This window comes from Acomys russatus, chromosome 17, assembly GCF_903995435.1.
Source record: "Acomys russatus chromosome 17, mAcoRus1.1, whole genome shotgun sequence".
Lineage (NCBI taxonomy): Eukaryota > Metazoa > Chordata > Mammalia > Rodentia > Muridae > Acomys > Acomys russatus.
In genome coordinates, this window is record NC_067153.1 from 40,034,835 (window position 1) to 40,049,226 (window position 14,392).

Consider the following 14,392-nt stretch of genomic DNA (forward strand, 5'->3'; position numbering starts at 1 on the left):
TCCCAAAACGAATAAAATGCTCATGTGTATGCACTCATTCACAAACTCATCCCCCCGGAGCTAGACTTATAGGTAGTTCAGAGCAGCCTGCCACGGGTGTTGGGAACTGAACTTGGGTCCTCTGCAAGATCAGTATGGGCTCTTAGCCTGAGCCGTTACTTCAGCGCTGTATTTTAGAAGAAAATGTAAACTTATTTCCTGTGTGGGAGCACGGCTATGGGTGTACCATTGAGGGAGACAGAGATGAGAAGGCCACTTCTTAAAGTCAGCTCTCTCCTCCCCCTGCTGAATCACGGCTTCTCTTGCGCCTACTACTGTATGGCATACTCCTGGCTAGCTGGGCTGGACTTCTGCCTGTTCTGTGTCTACCTGTGATCTCTAGGTAAGCGTAGGCTGTCACACGTGGCTTCTCAAATAGGTTCCAGCTACTGAACTCATATTTTAGGCTTGCATGGCTGGTGCTTTCTGCAACCTCTCCAGCCCACTGTCTCTGTTTTTGTTGGGGGCAAATTACTCACTAAGAATTCTGTTCTCATAAATGTTTATTAAACTTACTGTATAACCTCTCATCATGGAATAAAAAGTTCCACCAGGAAGCCCGATAGCCAGTACTGACAGGCTTTAAGGAAAGCAAAGAATCTAGAACTGCAAAATCGAGGTTTTCCTTCCAGATCGCATTCACGTGAAGAGGAGTCAGCAAGGAAAGACAGCTGGGCCGGCAGGGCTACACGGGCCGTTGCCATGCTGTAAGGAGCTGAGAGGCTGAAGAGGAGGGTGTTACGGGCTACCTACTCTGCTCTAACAGGGAGTAGGCTCATGTGGCCTGATGGGACTGTGCAGAAGATGAAAGCTACTGAAATCAGAACACCTTTGTAAGTAAAAAGCTTAACTCCAAGGAAAAAGATCAACCTGTAAAGAAAAAACATTCTTCTAAGAGGTTGAATGAGAATTGAGCAGATGGTCCTAGAAAGTCAGGAAAATTTTATACATTTACATGCGAACAAACATTCCCTCAAGGCAGCTTATAACTCCTTACCATTTGCATATGGCGTGACCATCTTCTTATTGGTCATGACGCGTGCTGTAGCATTATTCACCTAGAAATAATGAGCAGAGAGGAGGGTCGGGAAGACACTCATTAGGGAGCGTTACACTGCTCATCCCGTAACACAGTATGTAACTTAAAAAGTAAATTTCTGATAGCATTTAGATAGTTAACACAGCATTATAAAATATCCATAGATTTTAAAAATGTGATTATTAAATGAGGCTAACAAGAGTAAAATGTAGTTTCTTGGTCTCCAAATAGAAAACTGTGGTTGGTCTACCTTTTGGCACTCCAGAGAAAAGGTGCAGTTATAAGTTCTCTGGTATAGTCTTAAGATGTCTCTGTACTGAGGACAATTTGGAAAAAAGTAAATAGGGAACAAATATATCTGCAAATGAACGTTGGAGCTTGTTAATAAAACATAGGCTTGCCACCTGAGCCATAATGTTGATGCCACATTCTGTCCTGACAGTTTACATTTTTGTTAACTGCCTGGAATTAGTAAATAAATAGAGGAACCAAAGATTCCCACGTTGGCAGTCTGCAGGGCCATCCTGAATTTTCTAGATGAAGTTTCCGAGGGCCTGTTGCACAGGTGTTCAGCAATGAAGAATGAGTGTGGTTTCTCCTGGGGGTGGGGGTGTCCTCTCTACCCCATGACAAAGCACACAGCATGAGGCATTCTCTATGCCAAGGTAGGTAGGCCTCACAGGAGGGTGCTGCTGGAGAAAGGGGAGGTACAGCCTAGGAGCCAGGACAGTGTGAGTGGCCTCAGGACCAACCCCAAGCCTCTCCATAAACACAGCCTGCCTTGAGATTCGAGCTTATAAAATATAAATGTGTCATTTGTTTTTAAAGCAAAGTCTCCCCAGGCAGCTCAGGCTGAGCCTGGAATTTGCTATGTAGTCAGGTTGTCCTCGAATGTGTGATCCTCTTGCCTCAGCCTCCAGAATGCTTAGATTATTGGCTTATGCCACCAAGGCCAGCTTACTTTGTCTCTAGAAAAATGTATTTGCTAGATTTATGTTATGAAGACCAATTTTGGGTAAAACCGGAATTTAAAAAACATCTTATATCCTTTATGACACCCCCTTTCCTGTGTGAAGACAGCTTGAAACTCCATTTACTCTAGTTTGACCACCAATAATGTAAACATTTCACATTTACAAAGAAAGAATGGGAGACAACAACAATGAGACTGAGAGCATGCCGTTAACACACACGAAGAAAAGAAAGGAACAACTTGGAAAGAAGAGGGAAAGTGGACAGCAAGGTCAGGATGGAGCAAGGGCGTGGACCAGCTGCTAGAGCAGAAAGCCACCAAGCAATTCATAGGAAAACCAGCCAGAACCAAGCAGACACTACCAATCAGCAAGAAAACCCACAGCTCAGACGGAGGGATGGGGAGGGAGAAAGGAAGGGTTAGGAGTGAGAAGCCAGGGGAAGAGAACAGTGGGGGGAGGAGGAATAGGAGAACGTGAGGCGGTGGGTCAGCAAGGAAGAGCTGCACAGTGGTTTGGGAAAGGGGCAGAAGTGCATTAATAAAACCAGCCAAACTGGAGTTCAGTAACTCTGAGTAAGATGCGCAAGGGGAAAAAAATCACCATGAAGTCAGTAACCAAACAGCTCAGACTGCTACAAGACAGGATGTACATCCAAAGTCCAGGCGACATCACCCCACAGCAGTGAAAATAAAAGGGGCGGGGAGGGAGAGAAGCAAGTCAAAGCACATCTGGTAGTGTTAATGTGAGATGGCAGATGGACTCTCTCTCTCTTAGCTGTTTTGTGATTACACTTTTAACGGCTTCTTCTCTAGCGCTTTCCGTTCACTTACCGCCAACGGCACCATCGCCAGCACTGTGTATGTTACCATGGAAAGAGTGAGTCAAGTGAAGGGCCCTAAATGCTAAACCATTGGAAAGGGGGAAAAAAGCAAAATATGCAGACATCTTACTCAAATGGTGGCTTTTATATTTAATACTTTAAAAAACTGGGAAAGGGGAGAGGAGCCAGTTAACCTTCAATGCGTTAGTCACTCTATTGCTGGTGAGCCCAGGGCTGACTAGCACTCACAACGTCTGTCCATCTACGCCACCAGCTACCCTTGAACCCTCTGTTGAGACAGCCTTTTGTCAACTTTGGAGTAAGTCTTGAAATTCTTGGTATTAAGTAAAGTTTAAAACTACCAAAGTTTTGGATTCTGTCCTCCCCCCAAAACCTCTATAATCGTCTATCCACACTTATCAAACGCACATGGAGGGGAACTGGCCTCCAAGACACAATGTTATAAGCTAGATAGTTTTTAGACATTTTTGAAGTTAGTTTTGCTTAGGCCTCATAATAGGAATTCAGAGTCTTGCAAACTGAAGCAAAGGAAAAAAAAAATCAAGAGAGCAGAAGGATGAACATTTTGGAAGAGAAAAAAAAAAGAAAAAGAAAAAGAAAAGAAAAAAAAGAAAAGAAAAGAAAAAACAGGTAAGCACACATCCCCACCCCTGCCCCCCAAATTAAACCTCAAACAACGAAGAGCGGGGAGAAGCAGACAGGAGTTGTTATTTTTACAGCGTAGTGCAAGAAAGTGAAGACAGGACAGACAGGTGTGCACACATGGACAGGACAGGGATCCAAATGTGAAATAAGTGAGGCAGTACACAAAGAGAAAGAAAAATATAAATGAGAAATTGAATTATTGAAGACATGCACCTCGATTTTACGGCCCTCTACCACGGTGCCGTGCAATTTCTCCCTGGCCCTGTCTGCATCAGCACTATTCTCGAAAGTTACGAACCCGAATCCCTGCATGCAGCGGGAGAAGGGAAAACATGCACATCGTTATATTGAAATACTCATCTCTTGGTAAACAAGAAAACATCACAGTATGAGGTGACGCCAGCACAACTAACACCAGCAATTTCTTCCAAAGGCGTATTTTTGATCCATGCATATTTTGTAAAGGGAAATTTAAACCCAATAAAAGGATAAAGAACTGTAATAATAGTAACATTAACTTAATTAGCAACAATAACAATAAAATAAGATATAAAGTACGTGAGGCCAGACCAATATTAAGGTAGGAAGTTACTCGGGTCAAACCATTCAACCAAAAATCTGAGCATACAAACATAACAAAACCACAAAGCTACTATTATTGTGTGCTCATGTACGCACTGGTGCATGTGGAAGGCAGAGAGAAATGCAGCATCTTCACTGACTGCTCTGCACCTTACTGTTCTTATTCTTTAAACATTTAATTAATTAATTTATTTATTTGGTGTGTATGTGTATGGGCACACATGTGGAGGTCAGAGATTGGTTCCAGGGATAAAACTCAGGTCATTGGTGGTGCCCTTACCCACTGAGCTATCTCACTGGCCCTCCACTTTATTCTTCAGACAGGGTCTCCCACTGAACATGGCACTTTTAGCTATGCTTGCTAGGTAGCAAGCCCCAGCAACTCTCCTGTCTCTGCCTCGGATTATTATTTATGTGTGTCTCAGTTGTGTATGGAGGTCAGAGGACAATTTGAGCGAGTTGGTTCTTTCCTCCCATCACGTGGGTTAATCAAATTCAGGTTGTCAGGCTTGGCAGCAGGCTCCTTTTATCTGCTAACCCATTTCTGTATGCCCAGCTTTTTTTTTTTTTAAACATGAGTGCTGAGGATCAAACTCAGGTCCTTATACTTGCAAGGAAAGCACTTTACACACAGAGCAGCATGTTTTTCTCTCAGTTGACTCTATCCCCTGAATCTACCCTAACCCTAACAGCTCACATTCAAGATTACTGGCTATTACAGAACGTAAAGGAGTTATTTCGTACTACTTTATCTGCGTCTTTCCCGTCTGTGTTTGGGAGCAGGACAGTGAGACAGTAATAAGGTCTAGTTCTGTGGGTAACAGCTGAGGGAGGAGCATAACTGTCAGTGGAAAGTTGACAACTAGGACTTTTCTTCAACAATAATTTCAAATGATCAGATTGGTACTTTATGGAAAACAGATACCATAAACTATTGTTGATGTCTAGCTCTGCTGTTAAGGGCAAGTTAGTGATCGTTCCACATGAGGAAAAGCAGGCATAGGCACCAGGAGCGAGGAATGTTAGTAACAGTGGCTGACTATTATTCAATAGGTGAAAAAAGATGCCATGAAGTAATGACACAGCTGACGCGTGTGTTAGGATTAATATAATGTGCCCCGCCCTGTGGCGGGTACAAAGGCAGAGCACACAGATCACGAGGCTATAGGTGCTGGCCTACTCCTCTGTTCACATGTCACTGCTACTTCCAAGGAGAAGCTCACTCTATGAGTTCAGGACTCCTCATCAGGTGCCCACCAACATCACTGCAGGTGTGCTGGCACTGCCCATCCACCAGCTGGAACTGTATCATTTCTGTTCACACCTGCAGAGGACACCTCTCAGCCTTCTCTGGGGAGTCACTGCTGTATAACAGCACAAACATGCCTCCATATATAAAACCCTGTCTAAAACAGAATTTATAGAACTGGATGTGGTGGTACACTCTTTTAATCCCAGCACTCAAAGCAGAGGCAGGCAGATCCTGAGAGAGAGAGAGAAAGAGAGAGAAGAGAGAGAGAGAGAAAAGAGTGTGTGTGTGTGTGTGTGTTTTCTAGAACAGCCAGGGCTACAAAGAGAATCCATTTCAAAAAACCAAAAATGTGATCCCTTGGCAGTCTAACTGGTGGTAATATGGGTAGGTAGTATCTGGAAGATTCCAATGACTTGTCTCTGGCCACAACTTTCATACCAGTACAAATATCACAGGAGGGCATGCTCTGCTGACAGAAAATAAATGAATGTTTACTGTGGTGGGGAATTAGGGGTGACTGTTCTTAGCACTCTCCTACAGAATGTATACATTTGCTGAAAATAGCAATCGGAGAGCATTTTCAGGAACATGTTTTAATGTTAGCGTACTACAGCCACTTTGACAACCTCAAGGTACTGAAGGCTGGTTACAAAGGGTGCCAGTGTTTTCTTCTCTCTGAAGGTACACAGACCCTGAAGACAAGAAGATTCTACCTAAGAATCTATTAATTGGCAGGCAAGGTAAGTTGGTTTTAAGAAAGGTCACATAGAGCAATGAGTTTCGGAAGGCTTATTTTACTTTTACTTGCGTGTGTCTGTGTGCACCTTAGTGGAAGTGTCTGAGAAGGCCAGAGAGTTGTCTGATTGCACAAAAGGAGCGCACACCTGTCATCTGCTGAGCTGTCTCTCCCGCTCGACATGAGTTCTTATGCCACCCTGAGAAGAATTAGAAACTGCATTCCAACTGACTCTCCAAGTCGTAACTCATGTCTTTGTTTAAGCTAATAAATTGTAAACTGACTCTGGCTGTTTATGTGAAAACGCACACTTGGTTTTAATACTGTGACTGCCTATACGTGCTGCATACCAACACCAAAACCACACATACTTTCTGAGTACATCTATGGGGAACAGAACAGCCAGGGCAGAACTGGTAGAGTCATTCTAAAGAGAAAGAGATGATTTAAAAACAAAGGAAAACACCCCGTGACATACAGTGGGTAGTAAGGAACGCACAGCTTAAGCCTTGACAGTCTGTGTGCGGATTCTGTTTACTAAGTCCCACTACTCTGCAAGCCCTCATTGCTTTTCCAAATCCAACAGTGAAATGGCTCTGATGTCTTCTCTTGGGTGTGAAGAGCAGACCCCAGTAACACAGTCACTACGTCAAAAGATGTGTCATCACAAGCACTGACAACTTCTGATCTGCAAATGGCAAAGATTAACATTAACATCTATGTAAGGTTTTCTCAATAATGACTATTGGAGGAAAAACTGCATTTTCAAACGACTGTATTAAAGTGTTTTCTATTCTAAGATGATCAAATGCCAAAGGGAATGCTAATCAAGATACCACAGACATCAAAGAAAAGCGGTTTTTCCAGCAAGTCTTCCCTGGTGAGAGGAGGAAGAAGGCCCCTGGATGGCCAGGACTCTGATATGAAACAGAGGTAAGATTTCATTCTTTCCTTTGAAGATTCTGCCCATACAGGCAGAATAATGTTCCCCAGGCCCAAGTTCCTTATGCCTTAATCCCTGAAGCCACAGAATATGTTACCTTGCAAGGCAAAAGGGATTTTGTAGATGCGATTAGATGAATCGATGTCAAAGCAGGGAGATTACCCCGATAATCGGGTGGGATTCATGTAATCCCTTGGTATTTATAAAGGAAAGGAACACAAAAAGGCCAGACTCCAGAATCCAAGGACAACAGTTTTAAAAAATGCCTGGCTGCTCATGCTGGCCCTGAAAACAGAAGGGGCCATAGCCCAGTAAGAGTGGGCATCCTCCAAGGGCCCAGAATGGCAAGGCACAGATTATGGCTTAAGGGTCACCCACAGGAAAACCTGCTCCAGGAAACCAGGCTTTAATGTACCGCTATTCTTCAAAACCAAACTAAGAGTAAGTTCAGGTTGAATCTCTGGTTCTAAGGGGGGAGAAAAACCCAAAACCAAGTCTAAATACAACACATATTACTTGAGCAGTATAAAATGACCATATAAGCTAATTTTGAAATATAAAACTCAACCTGCACTAGTATAATAAAAATAAGTGTTATAAAATTTGTAATAATTACTCACAAATTCTTTTATATAAGCAAAGCTAGCCTGGAACTCAGAGACCTGCCTGACTGCCTCCTGAGTGCTGGGATTAAAGGTGTGTGCCATCACGCCCAGTTTACTCTGAAATTCTTAAAAAAAAAAAAAAATTTGCTGGGAACTGAAGAACAGCCAGTGTTCTTCACCTCTGAGCCATCTCTCTAGGCTTCTACTCTTAAACAGTTCAAGTGTGTAAGGCAGTGATTTTTATGTAACCCTCATTAAGAAAGGCAGATTAACAAGGGGGCTGGAGAGATGGCTCAGAGGTTAAGAGCACTGGCTGCTCTTCCAGAGGTCCTGAGTTCAACTCCCAGCAACCACATGGTGGCTCACAGCCATCTATAATGAGGTCTGGTGCCCTCTCTGGTGTACAGGCATACATGTAGGCAGAACGTTATGTATGTTATAAATAAATAAATCTTAAAAAAAGTTTAAAAACAGGCAACAAAAAGTAAACTTGTTTTTCATTAAAAAAAGACACCACATTTACTCACACTATCCAAGAAAAGCAGGTGTGCCACATGTAAAATTTCTGGTATAGATGAAATTAATTTTAACATATTCAACCTAGCATATACCATATGTTATCATTTCAATATAAAAAACCCTTCTAATGAATGAGGTGCCTAGTGTTCCTTCTGTGCTAAGCTTCTGCAGTCTAGTGTGTGCTTATGGTATGAATCTCAGGCTAAGACTTCACATTTCAAGGCTCTGGTGGTTGTCAGGGCGGACAACACAGGTCTTTCTTTACATGCTTGTCTTAGAGTTCTCAGTCCTGTCCAATGTTAGTGAACATGCCAGTGTTGGAGTAGCAGCTGCCCAAGTGTCTTAGCTGCACTTAAGAAACAGGGTGTTGAGTTAGGTGCGTGGCTGTGGTCAAGTTCTACAGGAGGAACAGTGTGCTTGGACCTGCCTTGACACCCACTTATCATCAATGACACATAGGAGCCGAGTAACTGTCACCTCTTTGGTCTGGCCTCAGACTGCATAAATAACAAGCAATAAAATGAACAGTGTAAAAACATTTTTAAAAAACTTTGTATAATTTTTTAGTATTTCTATCTCAGAAGAATGAGAAAGAAAATTTACCATGTAACTTTTAAGGGAGAAATCAAAAGCAGATGGATCTCCTGGGTATGGCCAGAACATAGAAATTAAAAAATAAATGGAAAAAAAAAAAAAAAAAAAAAAAAAAAAAAAGAAAGAAAGAAAAAGAAAACTAAAACCCATAAAGTGGTAACAAAGAAAATAAAGGAAGCCTCTGGGCATACATATTGTTAATTTAGTTTTAAGTACAGTGGAAAACATTTTACGCCATTAGTGTCTATCAATTTTACTGAAAATCACAAAGGCCTGCTTAGTATGTCTTCAAAGTAAGTCTTTTGACCATATGTGGAACTAAATTTCTTTTCACATGAAATCAAAAGCCAAGGCAATGGTCAAGAAATCAGAGTGTAGTTCTTGTGTCTGAGGAGGAAAGAGACCCTGCATCTTCCCACACTCCAGCCTAAACAGATCCACCCTGGAGCCGGAGCCTGTCACGAGGGATCTACCTGAGAGAAGGAATGAGAGCACATCCAGAATCAATCAGTCCGCATGGCGAGCACCGCCACAGCCTTCTGTGTAGCTGGTGACAGTGAGCGGCAGAGGATGGGAAGTCCCAAGTTCAACAATGGGATGAACTTAGGAGAAGCTCAGGCATGGGACCCTGCTAGCACAAATACCAGCCCAAGGACCCCGGGCTAAACGGCAACCGTGACTCGAGTTGTCCACTGTAGCGCACAAGAGGCAGCAGGGTGGAAGTAAAAACCAGACCCAGGGGTGGACATACTCTGTTAAGTTTGCTTTTTATTTTCTATTTTTCATTAAGGGCCCTGTTTTCCTTCTAAAAAGATACTTTAAGTTATTACTCAGAGGAAGAAAGGGGTATTATAAAGTACTGTATAGTAACAGGAATAAACTTGGGCTAATCTAAAATAAATGTCTATTGAGGTTCATGAGTATGTAAGCATCCTGCGGCTACTAGTGAAATCCAAGACTTAAGAAAGCTACATATAACTCCCACTCACTTCTCTAGGTTCTTTTTGGGGAAATGAGCTACTGTTTTGCGGGCCAGGGGTATTACTTCTCATGTATTTGAATTACACATTTCTAAAAGGCAAATCCTATCTTTGTTTCAGCTGCTCATACTTTTAATACACAGCTGATTGTTTCACAGAGGAAAGAACAGAACAGTAAACTCACATAAAATAACTTAAGAAATACTATGATTATAGTCTATTTACCCTTTGCATAATTCAAACAACAGTCAAAGCTAAAAAGGCAACAGTCAAACTTGAAGCGATCAGTGCTTTGTACAGCACAACAACCCCCCAGGGAGTGCTGGAGAAGGCTGAACAGAGGGGGCGGGGGTCACTGTCACCCATTCCCAAACAGACTCACTCTAAAGAGGTCTGGCGATGAAGCCCACAGCCTGAGTGTCTGCCTAGCAGGCGCAAGGTCCTGGGCTCCACACCCAGCACAGGCTGAGGAAGAGTATTTTTTTTCTCTAGAATAATTTGGTTAAACATTAATTTACATGTCGGTATCACTTATTTCAAAATTATTTTATGACTAGTTTTCTTCATTACTACTTAAAAGGTTTTAATAAAGCTTATTTCTGCAAGGAAAAGTACTCTGTTTAAAAGCAGGGCAACTGCTAAAACCACAGTACCACAATGAAGCCATTCTGACATTTTATAGTCAACTCCAAATATATAAAATGAATGAGAAGCCGGGCATGGTGGTATACACCTTTAGCCCCAGCACGAGAGGCAGAAGTAGATCTCTGCGAGTTCAAGACCAGCCCAGTCTAATCAGAGACAGTGATCCAGGACAGATAGGGCTACTAGTGAAACTGTCTCAAAAATAAGGAAACAAACAAAGAAAAGAAAACAAAACCAAAAACGAGTCAAGAAAGGAAAAAAGAAACAAGACGCTTCATTCACAGAATGTAAAGTGCTTATTCTTTCTTTTAGGTGGATCCCAAGGAGACATTAGGCTGGCTCTTAATCACTTTTCAGCAGCTTTGGAGTGGTGTTCCAGGGTGCCTATTTTGGGAAAGGCCTCACAGCAGTCAGGAAGGCAAAAGTCCCATCCAGGGTTTTCTCAGGCCCCAATGCAGGTGCAGGGTGATTCTGAGTTCTATGCTTTGCTCTGGACACACTTGCCAATTAGCAGTGTCTATACTGTCACAGCCCAAAGAAAGCAGGGGCAGTGAGGACACTGCCTGAAGCTACAGAAACAACACATGCTTTTAAGGTCCCCAGAGGGAAAAAGGCGGGCAGGTGCCATTATCTTAAAACAAAATGCCATGGGAGAGGTAACTGGTTAAGGTGAAATTAATCATCGATAGCAGGTGAATCCTGAAGTGAGTGAAAAGACTTTGGAAAGATCAATTTCCTTTGCTTCACAAGAATTCAAATATTCTTTTCCATATGGAGCAAGTTCTTAGCACCTGGGCAATTACACTGGCCTTCTGGCTGGTACAACTTAATGAAGGTTATTTGAAGTACATATAACTTAAAACCAAAAATGTCTCAATTAGCTACTGTGGATAAACAGTCAAGGCTCTTCATTTACTGACCTTCACTCTCATCTTTGCTCAGATGCTCTAACTTTGAAGCTATGGTTACTTTCCCACTTAGTAGCTAAATGCTTAATAAAAATAACTGTCCAGCAGTACAAGCATCGGGAGCTTACGGGTTAGTAACAGATTCCACTTTAAGATACTTACCAGGTTAAGTGCGGCAGGAAGGTCTGTATACACATATTACTCTTTTTTTGTTTTAACTGAAAGCTGGAAGCTTAAAGTATAATTACCTCTTTAACAATGAGTAAATATCAGTTATCAGACACTCTAAAAGGGAGGCAAGAGTACTGAGGCATCAGAACAGTGTGCACGTGTGCATCCGTGCAGGTGGGCGGGAGGTGAGGCTAGCAACTACTAAAGCACAGGCATCTGCAGTGGACTGAAGAGAGGTAAATGTTAACTCATTTAATGCATCCAGCTTTTCCTTAAATTATATTCTTAGGGCTGTAATCATGGTCAAGAGCTATTTAGAAAGAAACAGATATGACCAAACAAAAAATTAGTTTAAAAATCACTAATAAGAAAAATAGTTTGAACTGAACTGTCACTCCCTTATTAGAGAATACACACACCAGCGTGCACACCAATGCTACTCTCACTCTTAAATCTAAAATCTAACGTGTGAGCCAGAGTGGCTGCTCATCGGGCTGTGGCTCTACGAACCAGAACACCTCACTATTCAGTCACTGGGGGGAGCCTTGTCAAAATTTATTCCAAAGAGAACAAATGACTGGGGTAACTGAGAGAAAAGAACCCTAAACGATTTGTCTAACATGCTGCCTTGGCATTTCACAGGCTGACCTGTTCAAAGAGAATTCAGAATGATTTGCACACCCTCCCGGTTCCTCTCTCTAAGGCAGCCCAAGCTGGCTGAGTAGCCGTGCCTCCTGTCCTTGGAACTGCCTCACTCCTCTAGCTCCTCCTGTCACCCTCTCATTGTGGGGAGCCTCTTTCTAGAGAATCTAGCTCAAGGAAGACACCTGGCAGACTTCTGTGCAGCACGGCCTGCTTCTGCTCCCTGAACTCAGCTGTCCCCTGAAACAGGTCTGAGAGGAAGCCGGGCTCTAAGTATGAACACAGGGCTTACCTTGGAGCCGCGCTCATTAAAGATGATTTCCACATCTAGGATTTTGCCAAACTGCTGCAGAGATAAAAATAGAAGTATTTATTTAAGGTCAGCCTTTGTCTAGCCTTCTTTCTGAAGGAGACAGCTCTTTTTTCTTCTTTGAACTAGCATTTAACTTGCACGTTCGCACCTGTCCACAGACCCAACATGAACTTCTGAAAGGGTCCCCTCCCCGCAGTGGTTCCTTCATTCACTCAGAAGCATCCTCCTCCATGTGTGGAAGCTACCGTCCAAGGGCCTCACAGTGCTGCCCACGGTACCCATGTGGCCAAGTCCTGGCCCCTTTCTAACCATTGCCTTAATTGTTCAAAGTCTCAGTTTAAAAAGCAGAACCAGTACACTGTTGAGGGCTGCCTGCCAAAAAAAAAAAAAAAAAAAAAAAAAAAAGGAAAAATAAAATAGAAAACAGATCAACCACAGCCTTCTACTTTCGACTTGGCACATGGCCTTCTGTGCTTTTCCTCATGCATACAGACGGAACACCAGGTACATGCCACATATTGCTTTTGTCTTTTGAAACTGTGAATGATTGGCCCAATAAATATGTGCATGTTGCAATTTCTATAGGTGGCATAATGTTGTCATACTTAAAATATTTTAACATAAAGGATGATTCCATTTATTTACCATTTTAGTAGTTCTGTAAGAAATATCAGGAATATTCTTAAAATGACAATCTGTTCAGTAATTATTTAAATATAACCTCATAGCTAAAAAGATACAAAGCCACAAAGTTCTATTCAAATCCCTACATGTGCCTATTTAGGGATTATGCCTAGAGGGACAACCTGCTAAGCCACAGCCCGAGTCAGAGGGAGGCCATGGGCACCTCCTGGCAGCGCTGTATTTGACCTGTCCCCATTATCTGCTTCATTTGAATTTCAAACCAAACTATAAGAGGTCGGAGAAAAAGCTCTGAAAAATAGAAAATCATAAGCCAGAAATGCTGTTTTCTTTTTTCTTTCTTTTAAAAAGATTTATTTATTTATTATTATTATAGTATTCTGCTTGCATGTATGCCTGTACAGCAGAAGGCAGCACCAGATCTCATTCTAGATGGTTGTAAGTGACCATGTGGTTGCTGGGAATTGAACTCAGGACCTTTGGAAGGGCAGTCAGTGCTCTTAGACCTCTGAGCCATCTCTCCAGCCCAGAAATGCTGTTTTCATACTAGATTAAAGTGTTACTGTCTCAATCAGAGCCCCAGTTTTTCTGTTAGATACCTGGACTTGACTCAAGTTTCATCATTAACTGGAAATTAAGGAAAAGAGAACAATGTTTTATTTTATGTAAAATTATTAAGCACAGAGTGCTAGCATTTCTTTCTTTCTTTCTTTTTTAAACTTTTTCTATTGTGTACTTCCCGCCTCCCTGTCACCCCTTTCAATATAGGGTTTCTTTGTGTAGCTCTGGCTGTCCTGAAATTTGCTCTATAGACCAAGCTGCCCTTGAACTCAGAGATCTGTCTGCCTCTGCCTCTTGGGTGCTGGGATTAAAGGTGTTTGCCACCACAGCCCTGCCTCAATTACAGTTGTATAACATCTTGTGTATATGAAAGTTTTGCTATTTGTGTGTGTGTATGTGTGTGTGTGTGCGTGCGCTTGCGTGTGTGCGCATGCCTGTCCATATCTGTGTGGGTGCCCACAAGGGCCAGAAGACAGTGTTGGAATTCCTGGGTGTGGAGTCACCGGTGGCTGTGACCCACCATGTGGTGCTGGGAATTGCACTCTGGACCTCTGCAACAGCAGCAGGCACGCTAATAGATAGGCCATTTCTGGTTAAGAAGAGTGGAGCTTTAGTAGATATGGTAGAAGTCCACAGTCTTACTGAACGCAGCATGGAGTTCCTGCTGCTTTCTAGGGTTACTGTTTAGGGACAGGCATCAACCAACCGTGTGGAAGAAAAGAGACACTTAGATGTCTTTTGTAAAGAAAAGAAAATCCCCA

At 42.5% G+C, this 14,392-nt stretch overlaps 1 protein-coding gene across 38 annotated transcripts in view; it reads right to left on the reverse strand.

Annotated features, from left to right (window-relative positions):
• The window catches only part of Rbfox2 (RNA binding fox-1 homolog 2), a 271,178-nt gene that overhangs the window by 18,298 nt on the left and 238,488 nt on the right, over positions 1-14,392 (reverse strand). For 31 of the 38 annotated variants that reach the window (XR_007832191.1, XM_051159859.1, XM_051159857.1 and 28 more), the window contains 3 exons: positions 12,408-12,461; positions 3,752-3,844; positions 1,037-1,097 (listed from right to left, as the gene is read on the reverse strand). Coding sequence is in view for 37 of the 38 variants with exons in the window: in XM_051159859.1 (XP_051015816.1) it covers positions 1,037-1,097; positions 3,752-3,844; positions 12,408-12,461 (208 nt within the window). In the remaining variant the exon portion in view is untranslated. The remainder of the gene's footprint in view (positions 1-1,036; positions 1,098-3,751; positions 3,845-12,407; positions 12,462-14,392) is intronic. The other 7 variants (XM_051159880.1, XM_051159887.1, XM_051159888.1 and 4 more) reach the window with 1 other exon arrangement.